The sequence below is a fragment of the Cherax quadricarinatus genome, chromosome 29, assembly GCF_038502225.1.
Source record: "Cherax quadricarinatus isolate ZL_2023a chromosome 29, ASM3850222v1, whole genome shotgun sequence".
In the NCBI taxonomy this organism is placed as follows: domain Eukaryota; kingdom Metazoa; phylum Arthropoda; class Malacostraca; order Decapoda; family Parastacidae; genus Cherax; species Cherax quadricarinatus.
Window position 1 is genome coordinate 37,475,347 of NC_091320.1, and position 19,215 is coordinate 37,494,561.

The 19,215-nt window shown below is 38.3% G+C and overlaps 1 protein-coding gene across 6 annotated transcripts in view; it reads right to left on the reverse strand.

The window, feature by feature from the left end:
• The window catches only part of LOC128690453 (dynein axonemal heavy chain 10-like), a 208,076-nt gene that overhangs the window by 80,383 nt on the left and 108,478 nt on the right, over positions 1-19,215 (reverse strand). For all 6 annotated transcript variants that reach the window (XR_011392579.1, XR_011392580.1, XM_070089747.1 and 3 more), the window contains 7 exons: positions 19,087-19,178; positions 18,561-18,687; positions 16,245-16,556; positions 14,005-14,203; positions 12,230-12,429; positions 3,181-3,267; positions 1,754-1,900 (listed from right to left, as the gene is read on the reverse strand). Coding sequence is in view for 4 of the 6 variants with exons in the window: in XM_070089747.1 (XP_069945848.1) it covers positions 1,754-1,900; positions 3,181-3,267; positions 12,230-12,429; positions 14,005-14,203; positions 16,245-16,556; positions 18,561-18,687; positions 19,087-19,178 (1,164 nt within the window). In the remaining 2 variants the exon portion in view is untranslated. The remainder of the gene's footprint in view (positions 1-1,753; positions 1,901-3,180; positions 3,268-12,229; positions 12,430-14,004; positions 14,204-16,244; positions 16,557-18,560; positions 18,688-19,086; positions 19,179-19,215) is intronic.

Here is a 19,215-nt window from a genome sequence, read left to right on the forward strand (position 1 = left end):
TAACTTTTATAAATTCCAACAAGCAACACACAGTGGTTTCTAAATGGTATGGTAATACTGATAAACTTCCGAAAACAACACTTGTGTACAATTCAGGGCATTTACTGAAGGAAATGTCTAACAGTACGTACACAGGTGTCATTTCCAAGCAAGACTAAGTAATGCAGTGTCCCCTCATTCAAAATAAGTGTCCTTTTAACATTTGGAAACTCTTAATATACAATAATTCTTATTACAATAACTGTTTCCACTATAAACTGGCTAAGGCAATAATACAAAATGTTTATCTTCCAATATAAGAAAGAAAAATTAAAAATGATTTATAAACTGAGTGAGTAAACTAGTACATTGTGTATATAAGAAAGGGAAGAGAATAATGAAAGGCAAAATTTATAAAAAACAATTATTTAAAAAAAAAATACAGGTACAGTGTGGAATAATACTGTTATAAAAGTTACTCAAGATCATGACATTTATAAGATAAAGGAGTTTCATGAAAATTAAATATTGCAATATAATATGCAATGCATCTACAAGCAATTTTTCCTCAATGATTTCCAATGTTGAAAACCTAACAGCAATATAAAATTATGAGAATTTTAAATTGAAATTTACAATATGACAAAGCAATTATTCAGACAGGCTTCTATTACACTATATTACTAAATGATTTTAACAACACAACCCTGTAAATAAAAATACCAAAATAAAGATGGGCCTACATTGTAGTGTTTAACTTATGATGAGCTTTATTAAGTGAATGGTAGGCCCACCAACTTACCAACTTCTGAATCCCAACATGGTAGAGGTAGCTTGGGTAGGGAAGAGTTAAGTAGATGAGGCACAATGAATTATTACCATTTGTTGTCACATTCATCGCACTCACTAGTTTGGATATACAGAAATAACCTGCACATAGGGTTATTTGTGTATTGGTGCAAGTATTGTGTTCTTGTATTCCTTAGTGTGGATCTACTCAGCAGTAACTTCACACTAGGTGATTAATACTACTATATTTATGTAAAATGCTAAACTCATGTGGATCATTCATTGCAAGAAAAGGTGGAGGTATGATTCCCCATAAGCTAAGTGTGAGACAAACATTCTACCTAGTTGTACATAACTTGTTGTCTCACAGGAAGTGTTGCAATATGCTAAGGTGTTAGAATTCTGGATGCATTTTCTTCTGTATCTGTATTCCTCTTCTAATTAACAACTAACATTCAAGTAATAGTAGGAGTGCGTGTGTGTTGCAACTGAAGAAATGTCTTGTCAGATATATGTGTGTGATCCAAGCATATCTACATTCTTGAATTTTTTAGTCAATATCGGTAACGAAAATAAGTTCAAATACCCTAACGGAAATAATTCACTTTGTCTAACTTTTTTGGGTTATAATAGGTTATTTACACAGGTCACAATGTATGATAAACTTACTTACTATGATTTAACTACAAATAGTTTGTTATAACCCCTAAAATGGTGTAGATGCCATTCAGTGAAGAAACAGTACAGCATAGCCAAGGTGTGTTTAACAATGCCACACCTTGCTTATTCTGCCCTCCCCAAATTTCTTGCTGTGACATAATAGAATAAACATTAGCTCAAATTTTGTTGACTTGATACAGCTGCTCCTGTGTGAGACACTGGCTAAAATAGAGTGTTTTATTCACATCTCTATGTCAGCAGTCTAGGTCAAACATTCAATACAGCTATGAATAAATACATACATCAGATTACTGCCACCACTTACTGATAAATTGCCAATATCATCGAAGCAGAGAACTAGAGGTGTTGATGGTATAAAGGTGTCATAGGCAGCTCTTGAAAGGTGACTCAACACTGTTTCTTCCAAATCCAGTGGTGTTGTGGCTGACACAACTGTCAGTCTGACTGTTACCTAAAGAATATCATTACGTAAACTAATGCAAATACCTAATATTTAATGGATATGAAACTAAAAAAAAAAATACAAAATTAAAGCAGTTTAACCTTACATAAACAATCGATGAACAAATGTAAAAAGACTGAAGAAATAGCAACAATGCAAAAAAAAAAAAAAAATAAAATAAAATAAAAGAGTGGAATGTTGAGATCCCTATATAAATAAGTTTATCCAAAGGCAAAAAAAGAGAAATGTATCAGATTATACTGGTACTAATACTGTTATATGAGTGAGACATGGCCTTTAAATGCTGCAACGAGGAGGAAGCAGGAGAAGTGATATCATGTTTGAAAACAATGTGTGGTGTGAGTATTAATGCATAAAATTTGGAGCACAGAAATTAGAAGATGGAGTGAAGTAATTTAAGGTATAATTCAGAGGGCTGAGGAAGGGTTGCTTAAGTGGTTTGTTCATTGAGAGGATGGAGCAGAATAGGATGACCATAAGGATGCATAAATTTTGAGTGCTAGAGAATTTAACATCCAGAAGGCTCAAGCTTGTTATATTGGAGTGAATAGAGACAAATGATTTTTATGACTTTCATGTGCTGTGGAAGAATGAGCACAGTAATATTTATGAAGGGATTCATGAAAACTGGTTAGCCAGACAAGTCCTAGTGGTGCAAAATACAGTGTCCACATGCTGAAGGAGGGATGGGAATGTTGCAGTTTGGAGGGTTATTTGAACTGTGATATCTGCAGGCTTCTGGTGAAATGTTTCCTTTTTTTGTCTTACCTTTCCTCAGCGAGAAATGGTCAGTGTGAAGCAAATGAAAGTATTCCTTTTTTAAACGAGTCACATAAATTTGAGTAATAAAGATGAATAGAAAGCATTTATGAATGGCAAACAATCAAATATTTGTTTCAGTAATCCATTATGTACCAGCCAACTTATTAGATGGGTTGCTGAAATTTCTTTACCAGTTAGCTGGACTTGAGTCCTGGAAATGGGAAGTACAATGCCTGCACTTTAAAGGAGGGGTTTGGGATATTGGCAGTTTGGAGGGACTTCTAAACTGGTGTATCTGAGTGTCTTTGCAAAGACAGTGATTATGTATGAGTGAGGTGAAAGTGTTGAATGATAAAAGTATTTTCTTTCTTTTTGGGGATTTTCTTTCTTTTTGGGTCACCCTGTCTCAATGGAAGACGGCCGATGTGTTAAAAAAAAAATCCATTAACTATTTTAAAATATAAGAAATGAGTGTTTAATTCAACTATGAACAGTAAGTTACTAACCCAGCCTGGAAGTGTGCTTAATGCAAGCAGAGCAGCTGTTGTCTTGCCACAAGCAGGAGGTCCCACAACCACAAGAGGTCTACCTATCTGATGAAGTAGTGTCACTATTACTTAAAAGATTCCATAAAAGGAGGACATTATTGGTTAAATTAAATTTTGATATCCAGTTATATATCTATGGGAAAACTTTATAGCACATATAAAGAAATAAATTAGGTAATTTGCACAAACAAACATACACTTCAACAGCTTTAAGAACTGAGATGTTGATAAATTTATTAATTCATAATTAGCATTTTAGAATCCTAATTCTAGTCCAATAAAATTTTATCATGTCAGAATTAGTATAGTATTACAAACCAGACAATTTTACAGGACAGCAATTATTTCTGAAAATATAATGCAGGTAGTAGGTTGGTAGACAGCAACCACCCAGGGAGGTTCTACCATCCTGCCAAGTGAGTGTAAAACGAAAGCCTGTGTTTTACATGATGGTAGGATTGCTGGTGTCTTTTGTCTGTCTCATAAATATGCAAGATTACAGGTATGTCTTGCTACTTCTACTTACACTTAGGTCACACTACACATACATGTACACGTTTATTTATACACACTCATCTGAGTTTTCTTTGATTTTATCTTAATAGTTCTTGGTCTTATTACTTTTCCTTTTATATCCATGGGGAAGTGGAATAAGAATCTTTCCTCCGTAAGCCATGCGTGTTGTAAAAGTCAACTAAAATGCTGGGAACAATGGGCTAGTAACCCCTTTTCCTGTAAAGATTACTAAAAAGAATAAGAAGAAAATTGTCAAAGTGGGAAGTCTGAATGTGCGTGGATGTTGTGCAAATGATAAGAAAGAGATGATTGTGGATGTTATGAATGAGAAGAAGCTGGATGTCCTGGCTTTAACCCTTTCCGTCCCGTAGATCTACGGCTTCACGTCGAGTGTCCAACCGTAGATCTACGCCAAAATTCTAGCGCCGTCAAATTTAGCGCGAAAGCACTCATAGGCCTACATGTGAGAGAACGGGTCTGCGTGGTGGGTGTGCGCCATAAACAAAAAATCTAGGTGTCCGCATAGCATTGTGGGAACGCCGGCTCAGTTACCCTTGTTCACCATGTCTCGGTCGCAAAGCAGCTCTCACTCTATGGAAAATTGGGACTCTCCTCTTCCTATATGATAGTTCTGACATTGATGGAAGTGGAAATGAAGACGAATTCTTTGGCTATGATCAGTTAGTGACCGAAAGGAATGACCAGGATATCGATAATAGTGCAGAAAACCCTGACAATCCTCAACCTTCTACCTCTGGTGTGGGCACTCCTCAGTCACGGTCGGTTGTACCTCAACGTAAGAGAAAACTATTATTTTCGCGTGGCCAGGCCTCTGACTTCAGTAATGATGATGATAGTGACGTGGATTGTGATTTTATTGCTCTTGACGATCATTCGAGTAGTAATAGTGAGGAATCATATTCACCAGTGAAGCGTCGGTATGTACGCTGCCTCATGCGCTCGGGTAGTGTACCCTATGCTGTGCCCAGGGGATGGAGTACATCCCGGAGTACATCCCGTGGCCCTACACCACGTATAGATAGTGATAGTGAGGATGATGTGCTACACTTGGCATGGAATGGATAGACCACAGGCATCAGCAGATGGTGGTAGTGGTGATGGTAGTGCCACGGCCATGTGTGACTCACCAGCCCAGGTTGGGACCCACGCTGCTGACTCCTTAGTTCAAAGACAAAGCGGAGCGTCTGCCACCAGCCCGCCACAACCACAACTACCCGCACAACCAGCCTATGATGTCCAGTATCCACCAGCAAACCGTATCTGGGATTGGCAGCAAAATCCCAATTTTGTTCCCAAGCCCCACCACTTTGATGACTCTCAAAGTGGAATTCTACCAACTTGTCCCCTTGGAAACACTGCAAATGAACTGGAATTCTTTGAATTATTCTTTGACCAGCCATTGATGGAAACTATTGTCAGGGAAAGTAATAAGTATTTTGAGTACATCATGGCAAATACAATCATATCACCACAGTCAAGACTACACCGGTGGAAAGAGACGACTGTTGCAGAAATGTATTTGCTTTTTGCAACAATAATGCTTATGCCTCATGTCTATAAGCATAATATAAAAGCATACTGGTCCACAGATCGGCTAATTTCTACCCCGGTCTTCAGTGAAATCCTCCCAGTGAACAGGTTTATCTTACTGTTACGTATGTTGCACTTCTCTGACAAAACCAGGCCTGACAGAAGTGACAGGTTATACAAGATTAGAAATGTTTTTATGTATCTCAAACAAAAGTTCAGCATATACTTTTATCCATTCAAGAATCTTGTAATTGACGAGTCTTTGATTTTGTTCAAAGGTAGGCTGCCATTCAAGCAGTATATACCGAGCAAGAGGAAACGCTTTGGTATAAAACTGTTTGTACTCTGTGACTGTGAGTGGCCTGGCATTGGATATTGTTGTATACACGGGAAGTAAAACATTGAAAGATACCAAGATGTTATTGGGTATCTCAGGTGACGTAGTGAGAAGCATGATGGCACCTTATCTTGGTAAGGGGCATACATTATATACCAATAACTGGTACACAAGCCCATTACTCAGTGATTTCTTGCAAGTGAACAAGACAGATGTGTGTGGCACAGTGCGTTCTAATCGTAAACATATGCCCAGGCTCAATGCAGGTGCTCGTGGTGATGACGTGCAGGTGTTTACCGCCTATGACATCATGGCATTACGGTGGCATGACAAACGAGATGTTACATTGTTGACAACCATTCACCGTAATGAAATGCAAGACAGTGGCAAAGTTGATCGAGTGACTAATGAACGTATTTGAAAACCAGTGACAGTGATTGATTATACACAAAACATGCGCTTGGTTGACAAGTGTGACATGCAGATTGGTTTTGTTGACTGTGTTCGTAAGAGTTACAAGTGGTACATGAAACTTTTATTCCATCTCATGGATATTTCAATGCTCAATGCATATAATATGTACCAAATGAAGACTGGCAACAGACCACCGTATGGTGAATTTTGTTTGTCTTTTGTCAGACAACTCATAATGAAGTACCAGGTAACAACACCTGCTATACAACAAGGTCCTCGAACTCCTCAGGATATACCCAAGCGTTTGAGGAGGGAAGGTGATCATTTCATAATACAGCTTTCTTCAACTCAGAAGAAATTTGCTCAGAAGAGATGCATCGTCTGTGCACAAACAAAATGATGGCAACAAAGACGCAAAGACACTCGGTTTATGTGTGAGGAATGTAAGGTGCCTCTGTGCATGGTGCCTTGTTTCAAGGAGTTCCACAAGCTCCAGCAGTTCTAAAACCATGTCCAGTGATTGTAAATATGTAAATATATGATAGAACATTAGTATTATACAAGATTTGTGCATGTTTATTGTAATAAACAACAGTGGTAAACAATAATATGATAATAACTTTAGTGCGGTTATTGTGTTCAATACAGTGAGTTTATATATATATACATTATATACAGTATTGGTCTCTCAGGCCCCAAATGTTAGTAGGAAAAGAAAAAAATTGGAAAAGAAAAGAAAAAACTACAAAAACTGCTAAATAAAGTAATGCGTGTATGTGGAAATCATCGATGTTGCCGCCACCAGGTCATTTTGGGCAAACTTCTCAGCACTGTATCTCGTTAAGTACTGATCAGAATTTTTTTTTTGTCTTATTACCTTCACAAAAATATGCTCTATAATTCTGTAAGAAAAAATAATTTTTTTTTTTCAAAATTTCTTGGACACTGGAGCACCACTTCAGATTTTGGCCTTGGACCCTGAAGGGGTTAAGTGAAACAAAGCTGAAGGGGGTGGGAGAGTTTCAGTGGAGAGGAATAAATGGGATTAGGTCAGGGGTTTCAAATAGAGTTAGAGCTAAAAAAGGAGTAGCAATATTGTTGAAGGATAAGATATGGCAGGAAAAGAGGGACTATAAATGTATTAATTCAAGGATTATGTGGAGTAAAATAAAGGTTGGATGTGAAAAGTGGGTTATAGTAAGCATATATGCACCTGGAGAAGAGAGAAGTGTAGAGGAGAGAGAGAGAGAGAGATTTTGGGAAATATTGAGTGAATGCGTGGGGAGCTTTGAACCAAATGTGAGAGTATATATCTGAAATGCGTAGGGAGACACTGGTCAGAGAAATAGCAAGCATCGAACTTAAGCTAAAAGAATCCTTTAGGAGTCAGGAATCGCGGGAAGAACTAAAAGCCATAAATGAAATCGAAAGAAACCCAAAGTATTTCTTCTCCTATGCCAAATCAAAATCGAGAACAACGTCCAGTATTGGGCCCCTACTTAAACAAGATGGGTCCTACACAGATGACAGCAAGGAAATGAGTGAGCTACTCAAGTCCCAATATGACACAGTTTTTAGCAAGCCGCTAATCAGACTGAGAGTCGAAGATCAAAATGAATTTTTTATGAGAGAACCACAAAATTTGATTAACACAAGCCTATCCGATGTTATCCTGATGCCAAATGACTTTGAATAGGCGATAAATGACATGCCCATGCACTCTGCCCCAGGGCCAGACTCATGGAACTCCGTGTTCATTAAGAACTGCAAGAAGCCCCTATCACGAGCCTTTTCCATCCTATGGAGAGGGAGCATGGACACGGGGGTCGTCCCACAGTTACTAAAAACAATAGACATAGCCCCACTCCACAAAGGGGGCAGTAAAGCAACAGCAAAGAACTACAGACCAATAGCACTAACATCCCATATCATAAAAATCTTTGAAAGGGTCCTAAGAAGCAAGATCACCACCCATCTAGAAACCCATCAGTTACACAACCCAGGGCAACATGGGTTTAGAACAGGTCGCTCCTGTCTGTCTCAACTATTGGATCACTACGACAAGGTCCTAAATGCACTAGAAGACAAAAAGAATGCAGATGTAATATATACAGACTTTGCAAAAGCCTTCGACAAGTGTGACCATGGCATAATAGCGCACAAAATGCGTGCTAAAGGAATAACAGGAAAAGTCGGTCGATGGATCTATAATTTCCTCACTAACAGAACACAGAGAGTAGTCATCAACAGAGTAAAGTCCGAGGCAGCTACGGTGAAAAGCTCTGTTCCACAAGGCACAGTACTCGCTCCCATCTTGTTCCTCATCCTCATGTCCGACATAGACAAGGATGTCAGCCACAGCACCGTGTCTTCCTTTGCAGATGACACCCGAATCTGCATGACAGTGTCTTCCATTGCAGACACTACAAGGCTCCAGGCGGACATCAACCAAATTTTTCAGTGGGCTGCAGAAAACAATATGAAGTTCAACGATGAGAAATTTCAATTACTCAGATATGGTAAACATGAGGAAATTAAATCTTCATCAGAGTACAAAACAAATTCTGGCCACAAAATAGAGCGAAACACCAACGTCAAAGACCTGGGAGTGATCATGTCGGAGGATCTCACCTTCAAGGACCATAACATTGTATCAATCGCATCTGCTAGAAAAATGACAGGATGGATAATGAGAACCTTCAAAACTAGGGAGGCCAAGCCCATGATGACACTCTTCAGGTCACTTGTTCTATCTAGGCTGGAATATTGCTGCACACTAACAGCACCTTTCAAGGCAGGTGAAATTGCCGACCTAGAAAATGTACAGAGAACTTTCATGGCGCGCATAACGGAGATAAAACACCTCAATTACTGGGAGCGCTTGAGGTTCCTAAACCTGTATTCCCTGGAAAGCAGGAGGGAGAGATACATGATTATATACACCTGGAAAATCCTAGAGGGACTAGTACCGAACTTGCACACGAAAATCACTCACTACGAAAGCAAAAGACTTGGCAGACGATGCACCATCCCCCCAATGAAAAGCAGGGGTGTCACTAGCACGTTAAGAGACCATACAATAAGTGTCAGGGGCCCGAGACTGTTCAACTGCCTCCCAGCACACACAAGGGGGATTACCAACAGACCCCTGGCAGTCTTCAAGCTGGCACTGGACAAGCACCTAAAGTCAGTTCCTGATCAGCCGGGCTGTGGCTCGTACATTGGTTTGCGTGCAGCCAGCAGCAACGGCCTGGTTGATCAGGCTCTGATCCACCAGGAGGCCTGGTCACAGACCGGGCCACGGGGGCGTTGACCCCCGGAACTCTCTCCAGGTAAACTCCAGGTACTTGTGGTTGGGGATTTCAATGCTAAAATAGGTAAAAATGTTGTGGAGGGAGTAGTATGTAAATTTGGGGTGCCAGGGGTAAACATAAATGGGGAGCCTTTAATTGAGCTATGTGTAGAAAGAGATTTGGTAATAAGTAATACATATTTTATGAAAAAGAGGATAAATAAATATACAAGGGATGATGTAGCATGCAATGTAAGTAGTTTGTTAGATTATGTATTGGTGGATAAAAGGTTGATGGGTAGGCTCCAGGATGTACATGTTTATAGAGGGGCAACTGATATATTGGATCATTATTTAGTTGTAGCTACAGTTAGAGTAAGAGGTAGATGGGACAAGAGGAAGGTGGCAACAACAAGTAGGAGGGAAGTGAAAGTGTATAAATTAAGGGGGGAGGTAGCTCGGGTGAGATATAAGCGACTATTGGCAGAAAGGTGGGCTAGTGCAAAGATGAGTAGTGGGGGGGTTGAAGAGGGTTGGATGAGTTTTAAAAATGCAGTATTAGAATGTGGGGCAGAAGTTTGTGGTTATAGGAGGGTGGGTGCAGGAGGAAAGAGGAGTGATTGGTGGAATGATGAAGTAAAGGGTGTGATAAAAGAGAAAAAGTTAGCTTATGAATGGTTTTTACAAAGCAGAAGTGTTATAAGAAGAGCAGAGTATATGGAGAGTAAAAGAAAGGTGAAGAGAGTGGTGAGAGAGTGCAAAAGGAGAGCAGATGATAGAGTGGGAGAGGCACTGTCATGAAATTTTAATGAAAATAAGAAAAAATTTTGGAGTTAAACAAGTTAAGAAAGCCTAGGGAACGTATGGATTTGTCAGTTAAAAACAGAGTAGGGGAGTTAGTAGATGGGGAGAGAGAGGTATTAGGTAGATGGTGAGAATATTTTGAGGAAATTTTAAATTTTGAGGAAGAAAGGGAGGTGGTAATTTCATGCACTGGCCAGGGAGGTATACCATCTTTTAGGAGTGAAAAAGAGCAAATTGAAAGTGTGGGGGAGGTATGTGAGGCATTACGTAGAATGAAAGGGGGTAAAGCAGCTGGAACTGATGGGATCATGACAGAAATGTTAAAAGCAGGGGGGGGGGGGATATAGTGTTCAAGTGGTTGGTACTTCTGTTTAATAAATGTATGAAAGAGGGGAAGGTACCTAGGGATTGGCAGAGAGCATGTATAGTCCCTTTATATAAAGGGAAGAGGGACAAAAGAGATTGTAAAAATTACAGAGGAATAAGTTTACTGAGTATACCAGGAAAAGTGTATGGTAGGGTTATTATTGAAAGAATTAGAGGTAAGACAGAATGTAGGATTGCGGATGAGCAAGGAGATTTTAGAGTGGGTAGGGGATGTGTAGATCATGTGTTTACACTGAAGCATATATGTGAACAGTATTTAGAAAAAGGTAGGGAAGTTTTTATTGCATTTATGGATTTAGAAAAGGCATATGATAGAGTGGATAGAGGAGCAATGTGGCAGATGTTGCAAGTATATGGAATAGGTGGTAAGTACCTGAATGCTGTAAAGAGTTTTTATGAGGAGAGGGAGACTACTTCCCGGTAAAAGTAGGTCTTAGACAGGGATGTGTAATGTCACCATGGTTGTTTAATATATTTATAGATGGGGTTGTAAAAGAAGTAAATGCTAGGGTGTTCGGGAGAGGGGTGGGATTAAATTATGGGGAATCAAATACAAATTGGGAATTGACACAGTTACTTTTTGCTGATGATACTGTGCTTATGGGAGATTCTAAAGAAAAATTGCAAAGGTTAGTGGATGAGTTCGGGAGTGTGTGTAAAGGTAGAAAGTTGAAAGTGAACATTGAAAAGAGTAAGGTGGTGAGGGTATCAAATGATTTACATAAAGAAAAATTGGATATCAAATTGGGAAGGAGCAGTATGGAAGAAGTGAATGTTTTCAGATACTTGGGAGTTGACGTGTCGGCAGATGGATTTATGAAGGATGAGGTTAATCATAGAATTGATGAGGGAAAAAAGGTGAGTGGTGCGTTGAGGTACATGTTGAGTCAAAAAACGTTATTTATGGAGGCAAAGAAGGGAATGTATGAAAGTATAGTAGTACCAACACTCTTATATGGGTGTGAAGCTTGGGTTGTGAATGCAGCAGCGAGGAGGCGGTTGGAGACAGTGGAGATATCCTGTCTAAGGGCAATGTGCGGTGTAAATATTATGCAGAAAATTCGGAGTGTGGAAATTAGGAGAAGGTGTGGAGTTAATAAAAGTATTAGTCAGAGGGCTGAAGAGGGGTTGTTGAGGTGGTTTGGTCATTTAGAGAAAATGGATCAAAGTAGAATGACATGGAGAGCATTTAAATCTGTAGGAGAAGGAAGGCTGGGTAGGGGTCGTCCTCGAAAAGGATGGAAGGGGTAAGGGAGGTTTTGTGGGCGAGGGGCTTGGACTTCCAGCAGGCGTGCATGAGCGTGTTCGATAGGAGTGAATGGAGAGGAGGAATGGTATTTGGGACGTGACGATCTGTTGGAGTGTGAGCAGGGTAATATTCAGTGAAGGGATTCAGGGAAACCTGTTATTTTTATATAGCCGGACTTGAGTCCTGGAAATGGGAAGTACAATGCCTGCACTCTAAAGGAGGGGTTTGGGATATTAGCAGTTTGGAGGGATGTGTTGTGTATCTTTATACATATATGCTTCTAAACTGTTGTGTTCTGAGCACCTCTGCAAAAACAATGATTATGTGTGAGTGAGGTGAAAGTGTTGAATGATGATGAAAGTATTTTCTTTTTGGGGATTTTCTTTCTTTTTGGGTCACACTGCCTCGGTGGGAGATGGCCGACTTGTTAAAAAAAAAAAAAATAATGCAAACTTACTATAACAGCCTTCTTTAGCAGCCAGTTTAGCCTTTGTGAATCTACTGAAGGAATTGCATGACCTCCCAGTTTGCTTGTTGTGTTGGAGGAATCAGCATCACTGATGGGTGAAGCATCCAGCCATGAACACCACGAGGATGACCCAACATCCCACCATTGATCATATACGCTGATACTGCTACACGATAAACTCTGCAACACTGATCACATTACACAAGTTAATATTATTTTGAAAAAGCATGCTTCACAGGCAAAACATCACTTTGATAAAAGTTCTACTCTGAATTTGTGTAAATTTCAACCAATATTTTCAAATTAATAATTACATTATATTAACTGATTCACCACATTTCATAACATGACCTGAGGTCATCTTATGTAATAATAATAACAATAATAATTTTTTTATGTATTATTAAGACATCAGCCATTTCCCACTGAGGTAGGAGGACCCAAAAAAAGAAGAAGCACCTTCAACATAGCTCACTCTAACATTGTCTTGCCAGAGGCATTCCTACACTACAGTTCAATAATAATAATAATAATAAATTCATAAACTAAATTAAAAGTTGGTGAGAGGTCATCAAGGGAATAATTCTAGACAAGGCTGACTAGGAGTTGTTGAGGTGGTCTGGGCATGTAGAGAGGAAGAAGGGAGAATTAAATGATGAGTAGAGTGGATGACTACTAACAAACTCACCCTTAACATTAACAAAACCTACATGATGTTTGGGAACAGAGCTATAAATGTCCAACTGAATGTTCTGACCAATGGTTCTTACATTGCAAAACAAAAGGTCTGTTCCTTGACAGCAGCTTGACATTCAACATCCACATTCATCACATAACAGAAAACATTATCCAAATCAGTAGGCATCCTCTGTAAGATACATTACTATGTGTACTTCAAACAGCACTGCTTACATTATACTACTCTCTAATCTATACCTATCTTACCCATGCTCTTAGTGTTTGGGGACCCACTATAGCCAATCACCTAAAGCCAATAATAACTCAACAAAAAACAGCTGTAAGAATGATCACCTAGTCTAGTAACAGACAACAAACTTCCCCACTCTTCAAAAGTCTAAATTTACTTAATATACAGAAGCTTTGCTAATACCATTGTGCATACTACATACACAGGACTATCAATTGTAATATCAATCCTGCTCTGAAACTCTTTCTTGATAGTTGCAACAGTGGCTATACATATAATACCAAAATCTCTATGATATTTTCCATGTCTGACTCAACCTGTAAAAACTCAATGTACATAAAACGACCTAAAATTTGAAACTCATTGCCTGAAGATTCCAGAGGCTCTCTAGTTGATAACTACTTCAAATCTACTGTTAAAAAAGGCTACCTGAAATGTTTGAGTGCTACTGGCTTTACATGTGCTTTCATTCACTGAGGTTTTGCAAGACCTTAATTGTTAGATTTCTATTGAATTTAACAGATGTGTTTTCACTATGATAAAGCTCATGGAGCAGAGTGATAGAGGACCTAGTAGCAACCAGTGAAAAGGCAGGGCCAGGAGCTATGCCTCGACCCCTGCAAGCAAGTCTGAGTGCTTGAGGAACAGATGTTGTAGAGGTTAAAGCGTTAATCTGGGCTGAAGGGAAAGGTGGACGCACTTGATCCACATGAGAGCACAAGCTGAATTGAATCTATGAACCAATTACACATTGGAAATAATTAAAACACAGGTCTCATCTACAGATAAAACTATTAAAACTATGAGAACATCAAGTCAATAAGTATTACCTTACCTTCTGATATGGAAGCATCAAGAACCCCATCAGCAACTACAGCGTCAAGAGAACGAGTAAATGTTTGTTGAATTTCTGGCAAGAGTACTGGGTCAATAACAGACCTACTAATCTGTATCACTGCTTGCACCTTTTCTGCTACACGATGAATGTTGATATCCTGACTCTCACTCATGGATAAGTTCTCTATCTGCTCCACCTAACCAAATAAAATACATTATATAATAAAAACTAAAGACTAACTTCAAAGGTAGGAAATATATTTTCTTAATATTCCAATATAATGCTCCATTTGTTTGGTTTCTGGACTAAATAGCGGAAATGTTCGATTTTTGCTGATATTCCTGAGTACACTTGTCTAATATGCATCCAACTGGCTAGTCTAATATGCATTTAAGAATGCACTGACATTATTTATAAAATTATTACAATAATGCAGTAGTCTGCATAACAGTAAATATTTTTTGTGTGAATAAAAATTAAAAATGAAAAGTAAGTGTAATATAAGAGGCCTGGGGATGTTTACATTGTTTATTCTGAACCGTATTTTTAAATTGGCAATTTTTTAATTTTGTGTGAAATTGGTCAAATTACCAAATTCTGACCACTTTACAGGGTAGTTGAAATAGGTAAATGGGCAGTTTCTTGTATTCAATCGATAAAATAAAAGGACTACTATACTAGCAAAATACCTAGGAGTTTGGTCAACTGGAACAATGGAATTGACCCAAAATAAGCTCAAATTGGGTGAAATTGCTGACGCTTATACATTGCTGAGACCACTAACTTTGCAAGAGCATAATTCCATAAGTTTTCCAACAAATTTTGTACTTTTGGTTTCATTATCTTAGGAAAAAGTCTCTCATTTCATAAGAAATTTTTTTTTTTTTTTTTAATTCTTTGACCTTGAGAGTAAGTTTGATATCAGGGGTCTTGACCCTTCTGGCGTTAAATAGCAATAAGTATCATAATAATATGTCAAGAACCAACAACAAAAACACACTTTGGAGAGAAAAATTTGGATGATATTTTGATCCATTCTGGACTATAGACGAGTCACAACTAAGTGAGAAAATAGAAAGAGTACCAAAAGATGGGACAGGAAGAGGAAGAAAGTTAGAAAGCCAAAAAAGAAAAATGCCAGAAAACATTCAGATAGTAGTAAGCAATGAGAAAAAATACATTTGAAGGGGATGCAATAACTAAATATCCTGAAAAGAAAAGAAATTCACAATAAAGTGCTGGTACAATACACCACCTACATGTGCAGGTTATCTGTGTACAGGTATCTTCACTCTAAACCATAGTTTCGGGTGGAAATACCTATGTAAGTGGTACAGGCAACATTCTCTCATGATAAGCAGTATAAACAAACCATGGAACAGGTAGGGTTTGAACCCACAGCATTGGCCACCAGATTTGGTTTGTTTGCAATTGTGTTATTATGATTTCATGAGATAAACAGTATACCCTTCTTGCCACCATTCACATATAACATAATTGTTTATCTCACAGTTACACAGAAACTGCCTACTTATTTCATTTATATGAACAACGAATGCTTGCTGTTGTGTAATCACGTTTGAATATTTCCAGAAATTAAGGAGAAACATATGAGAGTTGGCGCTTACACTCAAACCAGAGTTCAAAGAAAAACTAGGTACATCTGCCCAGGGTTGCATTTTTGGAAGAATCAATGAATGGGTTAATGAGCAAAAGTGTGGGAGTCAGAGTACACCCTCAAGAGTACAACATGGCAGCAACTGAAGGGGCAGCCTTTATTTAGTAAGGTATGCCTGTATGATTCTCCATGGGGAAGTGGAACAGAATTCTTCCTCCGTAAGCCATGCGTGTTGTAAGAGGCGACTAAAATGCCGGGAGCAAGGGGCTAGTAACCTCTTCTCCTGTATATATTACTAAATGTAAAAGGAGAAACTTTTGTTTTTCCTTTTGGGCCACCCCACCTCAGTGGGATACGGCCGGTGTGTTGAAAGAAGAAAGATGCCTGTATGATGAAAATGATACTTGACAATGGTCCAGGACAGACTGAAACACCTTCATAAGGTTCCTCATCATCAGTCATCCTCCTAAGTGAAGATTTCAGGTGAATTGTCCAGTCATAATATTGACTTTATTCTTCATACTCCTACCCTTTCTTGACAGACTTGATTGATTACATAACAATAGTTGTACTAAGTTTCTCTTGCAATATTAGACAAAAATATATATTTGTTACTCACAATATCCACTACAGCATATTGCTGTGAGCCACATGATTTCTCATTAATAAACTGCAAAACAGGGTAAAGTAGTCGATACAAGAGGTATTGAAAAATCACTGTGGGTGATGGTTCTTCATATCTTGACACTGGAGTGCTAGGTTTGGTCATACTTCTTGGTGTAATGCTGCTACTATGACCCTCACTTGTGGGTGTTGCTGGTATGAGGTCTGGCTTAGGTAAAAGAACTGAGAGAGATAAAGTGTGTGGATCAACCTGGACAATACCAGCTCGGCTCAACACCCACTGAGGTAACTCATCCAGACTGCAGACCTGTGAATAACATTACACTAAGTTCATTTTCCTATATGGTAAAATCCTAAGTTAATATGTCTTAACATAATCAATACTGAATGTGCCGAGTGACAGATATAAAAGTAAAAATACAAACTATTCCTACATTATCTTGAATTGCAAAGGTAAAAATTTTCTCTTTTAAAATGTCAAAGCTATTATTTTCATTTCAACAAACCACCCATATCCCACCAAGGCAAGGTGACCTAAAAAGAAAAACAAAAGTTTCTCTCTTTAAATTTAGTAACATATACAGGAGAAGGGGTTACTAGCCCCTTGCTCCTGGCATATTAGTCACCTCTTACGACATGCATGGCTTACAGAGGAAGAATTCTGTTCAACTTCCCCATGGAGAAAAGCTACTAGTATCAATGGCAAATAATCTAAGAATTCCAATTTGCTACAGTGCTTACAGCATTAAAAATATATTAGATTAATATGCGAGTGGGAATTGGCAAGTGCATGAAGGGCATGTTGAGCCTGTGCCAGTAGACCTACTGCAGAGATCCTCTTTCCTTTTGTTCTAAATCCACATATATGATACACTGTAATATTTTTGTGACGTAATCCATGTCTGCATACATAACTCATTACAACTATAACCAGATATAAACATGTAAACAGTACATTACCAATGTAACTTGTTTAGCTATCAAAACTTTGTGACTCAGTCCCTTCACCCATTATTATTGTGCCTACTACAAATCCAACACATTAAACTCCAATATAAACCCTCCACTTAAACTTCTCCTTGATAACTACAACCGAACACACAGTCACAATACAAGGCATAAGGCACTCTTCGACATCCCTCATGTCCATCTCACTACGCAAAAATGCAATGCACATAAAGGTCCCGAAGATCTGGAATTCACTGCCTGAACCGGTAAATGATCCCCTGACTAGTTAGAAATTTACGACTTTGCTTAAAAATCATCCCATCTCTCAATACTAACCAAACCAACCAAAACAACTTCTAATCAGTTTGAAGCAACTTTCCCAAATATTATATGACTTCTAGTCTGTTAAACATCTGCCAATCCATAAAACATTACTTTTTGAACCATTATTTGTAATATTGTTTTTATTATGTGCAACTTCAAAGATTATTCTTATTATTCTTGACTACCTCACATTAATATTAAGATTAAATAAAGATTTTAATACATGTTAACCACTCTTATCTTAAGACACTTGTGCAACATCTGGTTATCATTATTGTAGACGTTTCCCCATCCAGTGGCTTTATCAATACAGATTCTTGGACATAATTAGAAAACAGAAGAACTATATACAAAAGATGAGGTAATCAGTCCCTCAGCCTTGGAGGTGGTGTTTACAGCACCGTTGTTGTAGAGATTCTGAAGCACAGGTAAGGAGACTGGCGCTTATATAGGCATCAATGAATAGGGACGTGTAGCAGACAAGGGCATAGTCACTGGTAAGCGGGATTCCCCAATGGAAGTAGGCCTATATAAGCGCCAGTCTCCTTACCTGTGCTTCAGAATCTCTACAACCATGGTGCTGTAAACACCACCTCCAAGGCTGAGGGACTGATTACTTCATCTTTTGTATATAGTTCTTCTGTTTTCTAATTATGTCCAAGAATCTGTATTGATAAAGCCACTGGATGGCAAAACGTCTACAATAAAGATAACCAGATGTTGCACAAGTGTCTTAACTTTCATCTTGTCGGTATTGTATACCTGTCTTGCACAACTCTTATCTTAGTCTAGATTTAGATAGTTATTATGTACTAGGATCAGTCTGCCCAAAATTCCCCGGCATGATAGTGACTTTCTTTGTACTTAGCAAACCAAAACTGCAATTACACATCATAACTTTTATAAGAAATAAAATCTTTCTCTTTATCTTTATGTGCCTCGGTAATCTTTTGACTACTGCCCACAGGATGGGACTGGGGCACATAATAAAGATATCAAATTAACTAATGCTGCTATATACTACAGTGCTTAATAATACCTCAACAATAAAGGTGAGATTTGAGGTGATTGGTAACAGAGTGAGTGAATCAAGTAATAAGGTCCCTGGTAGGTCACTCAGACGAAGTAAACACTCACTGCCACCTGCTCCTTCAAGCACCACAAAACTGCAATATAATGAAATTGCAAGTACTCATCCATATAGTGGAACAGAAATCAAAGTTAACCATGAACAATTTATAAAAAAAATAGTAAATATACATAACAGTTAAATTATTTACACATATCTAGCAGAGAAATACTATTCGACAAAGACTAACAACTACTGATGATGTTATTATAATATATTATTGGTATACAGAACTTGGCCTATTAATATATTTGATCTATAATCAAGTATATATAATGAACTTGGTCCTAAATTAGATAGTTTAGCTCAATCCTTATTGCACTTCTAATGTGCCCTTTTAGTCCAAGAGTAATGCACAGGAATGCTACAATGTTGATTCACATATAAGCCTATATGATTCCTTATTTAAACTATATATTAAAAATAGTGCTTTCACCTGTGTGAGGATCTGAGAGCTAGCTGATTCAAGAGGCGAGGCAGAAGACCACTTTGAGTTACACTGCCAAACAGTCTACTGTGGGTGTAGCTCTACATGTGACCAAGGGATAAAAAAAAAGAAGAAAAA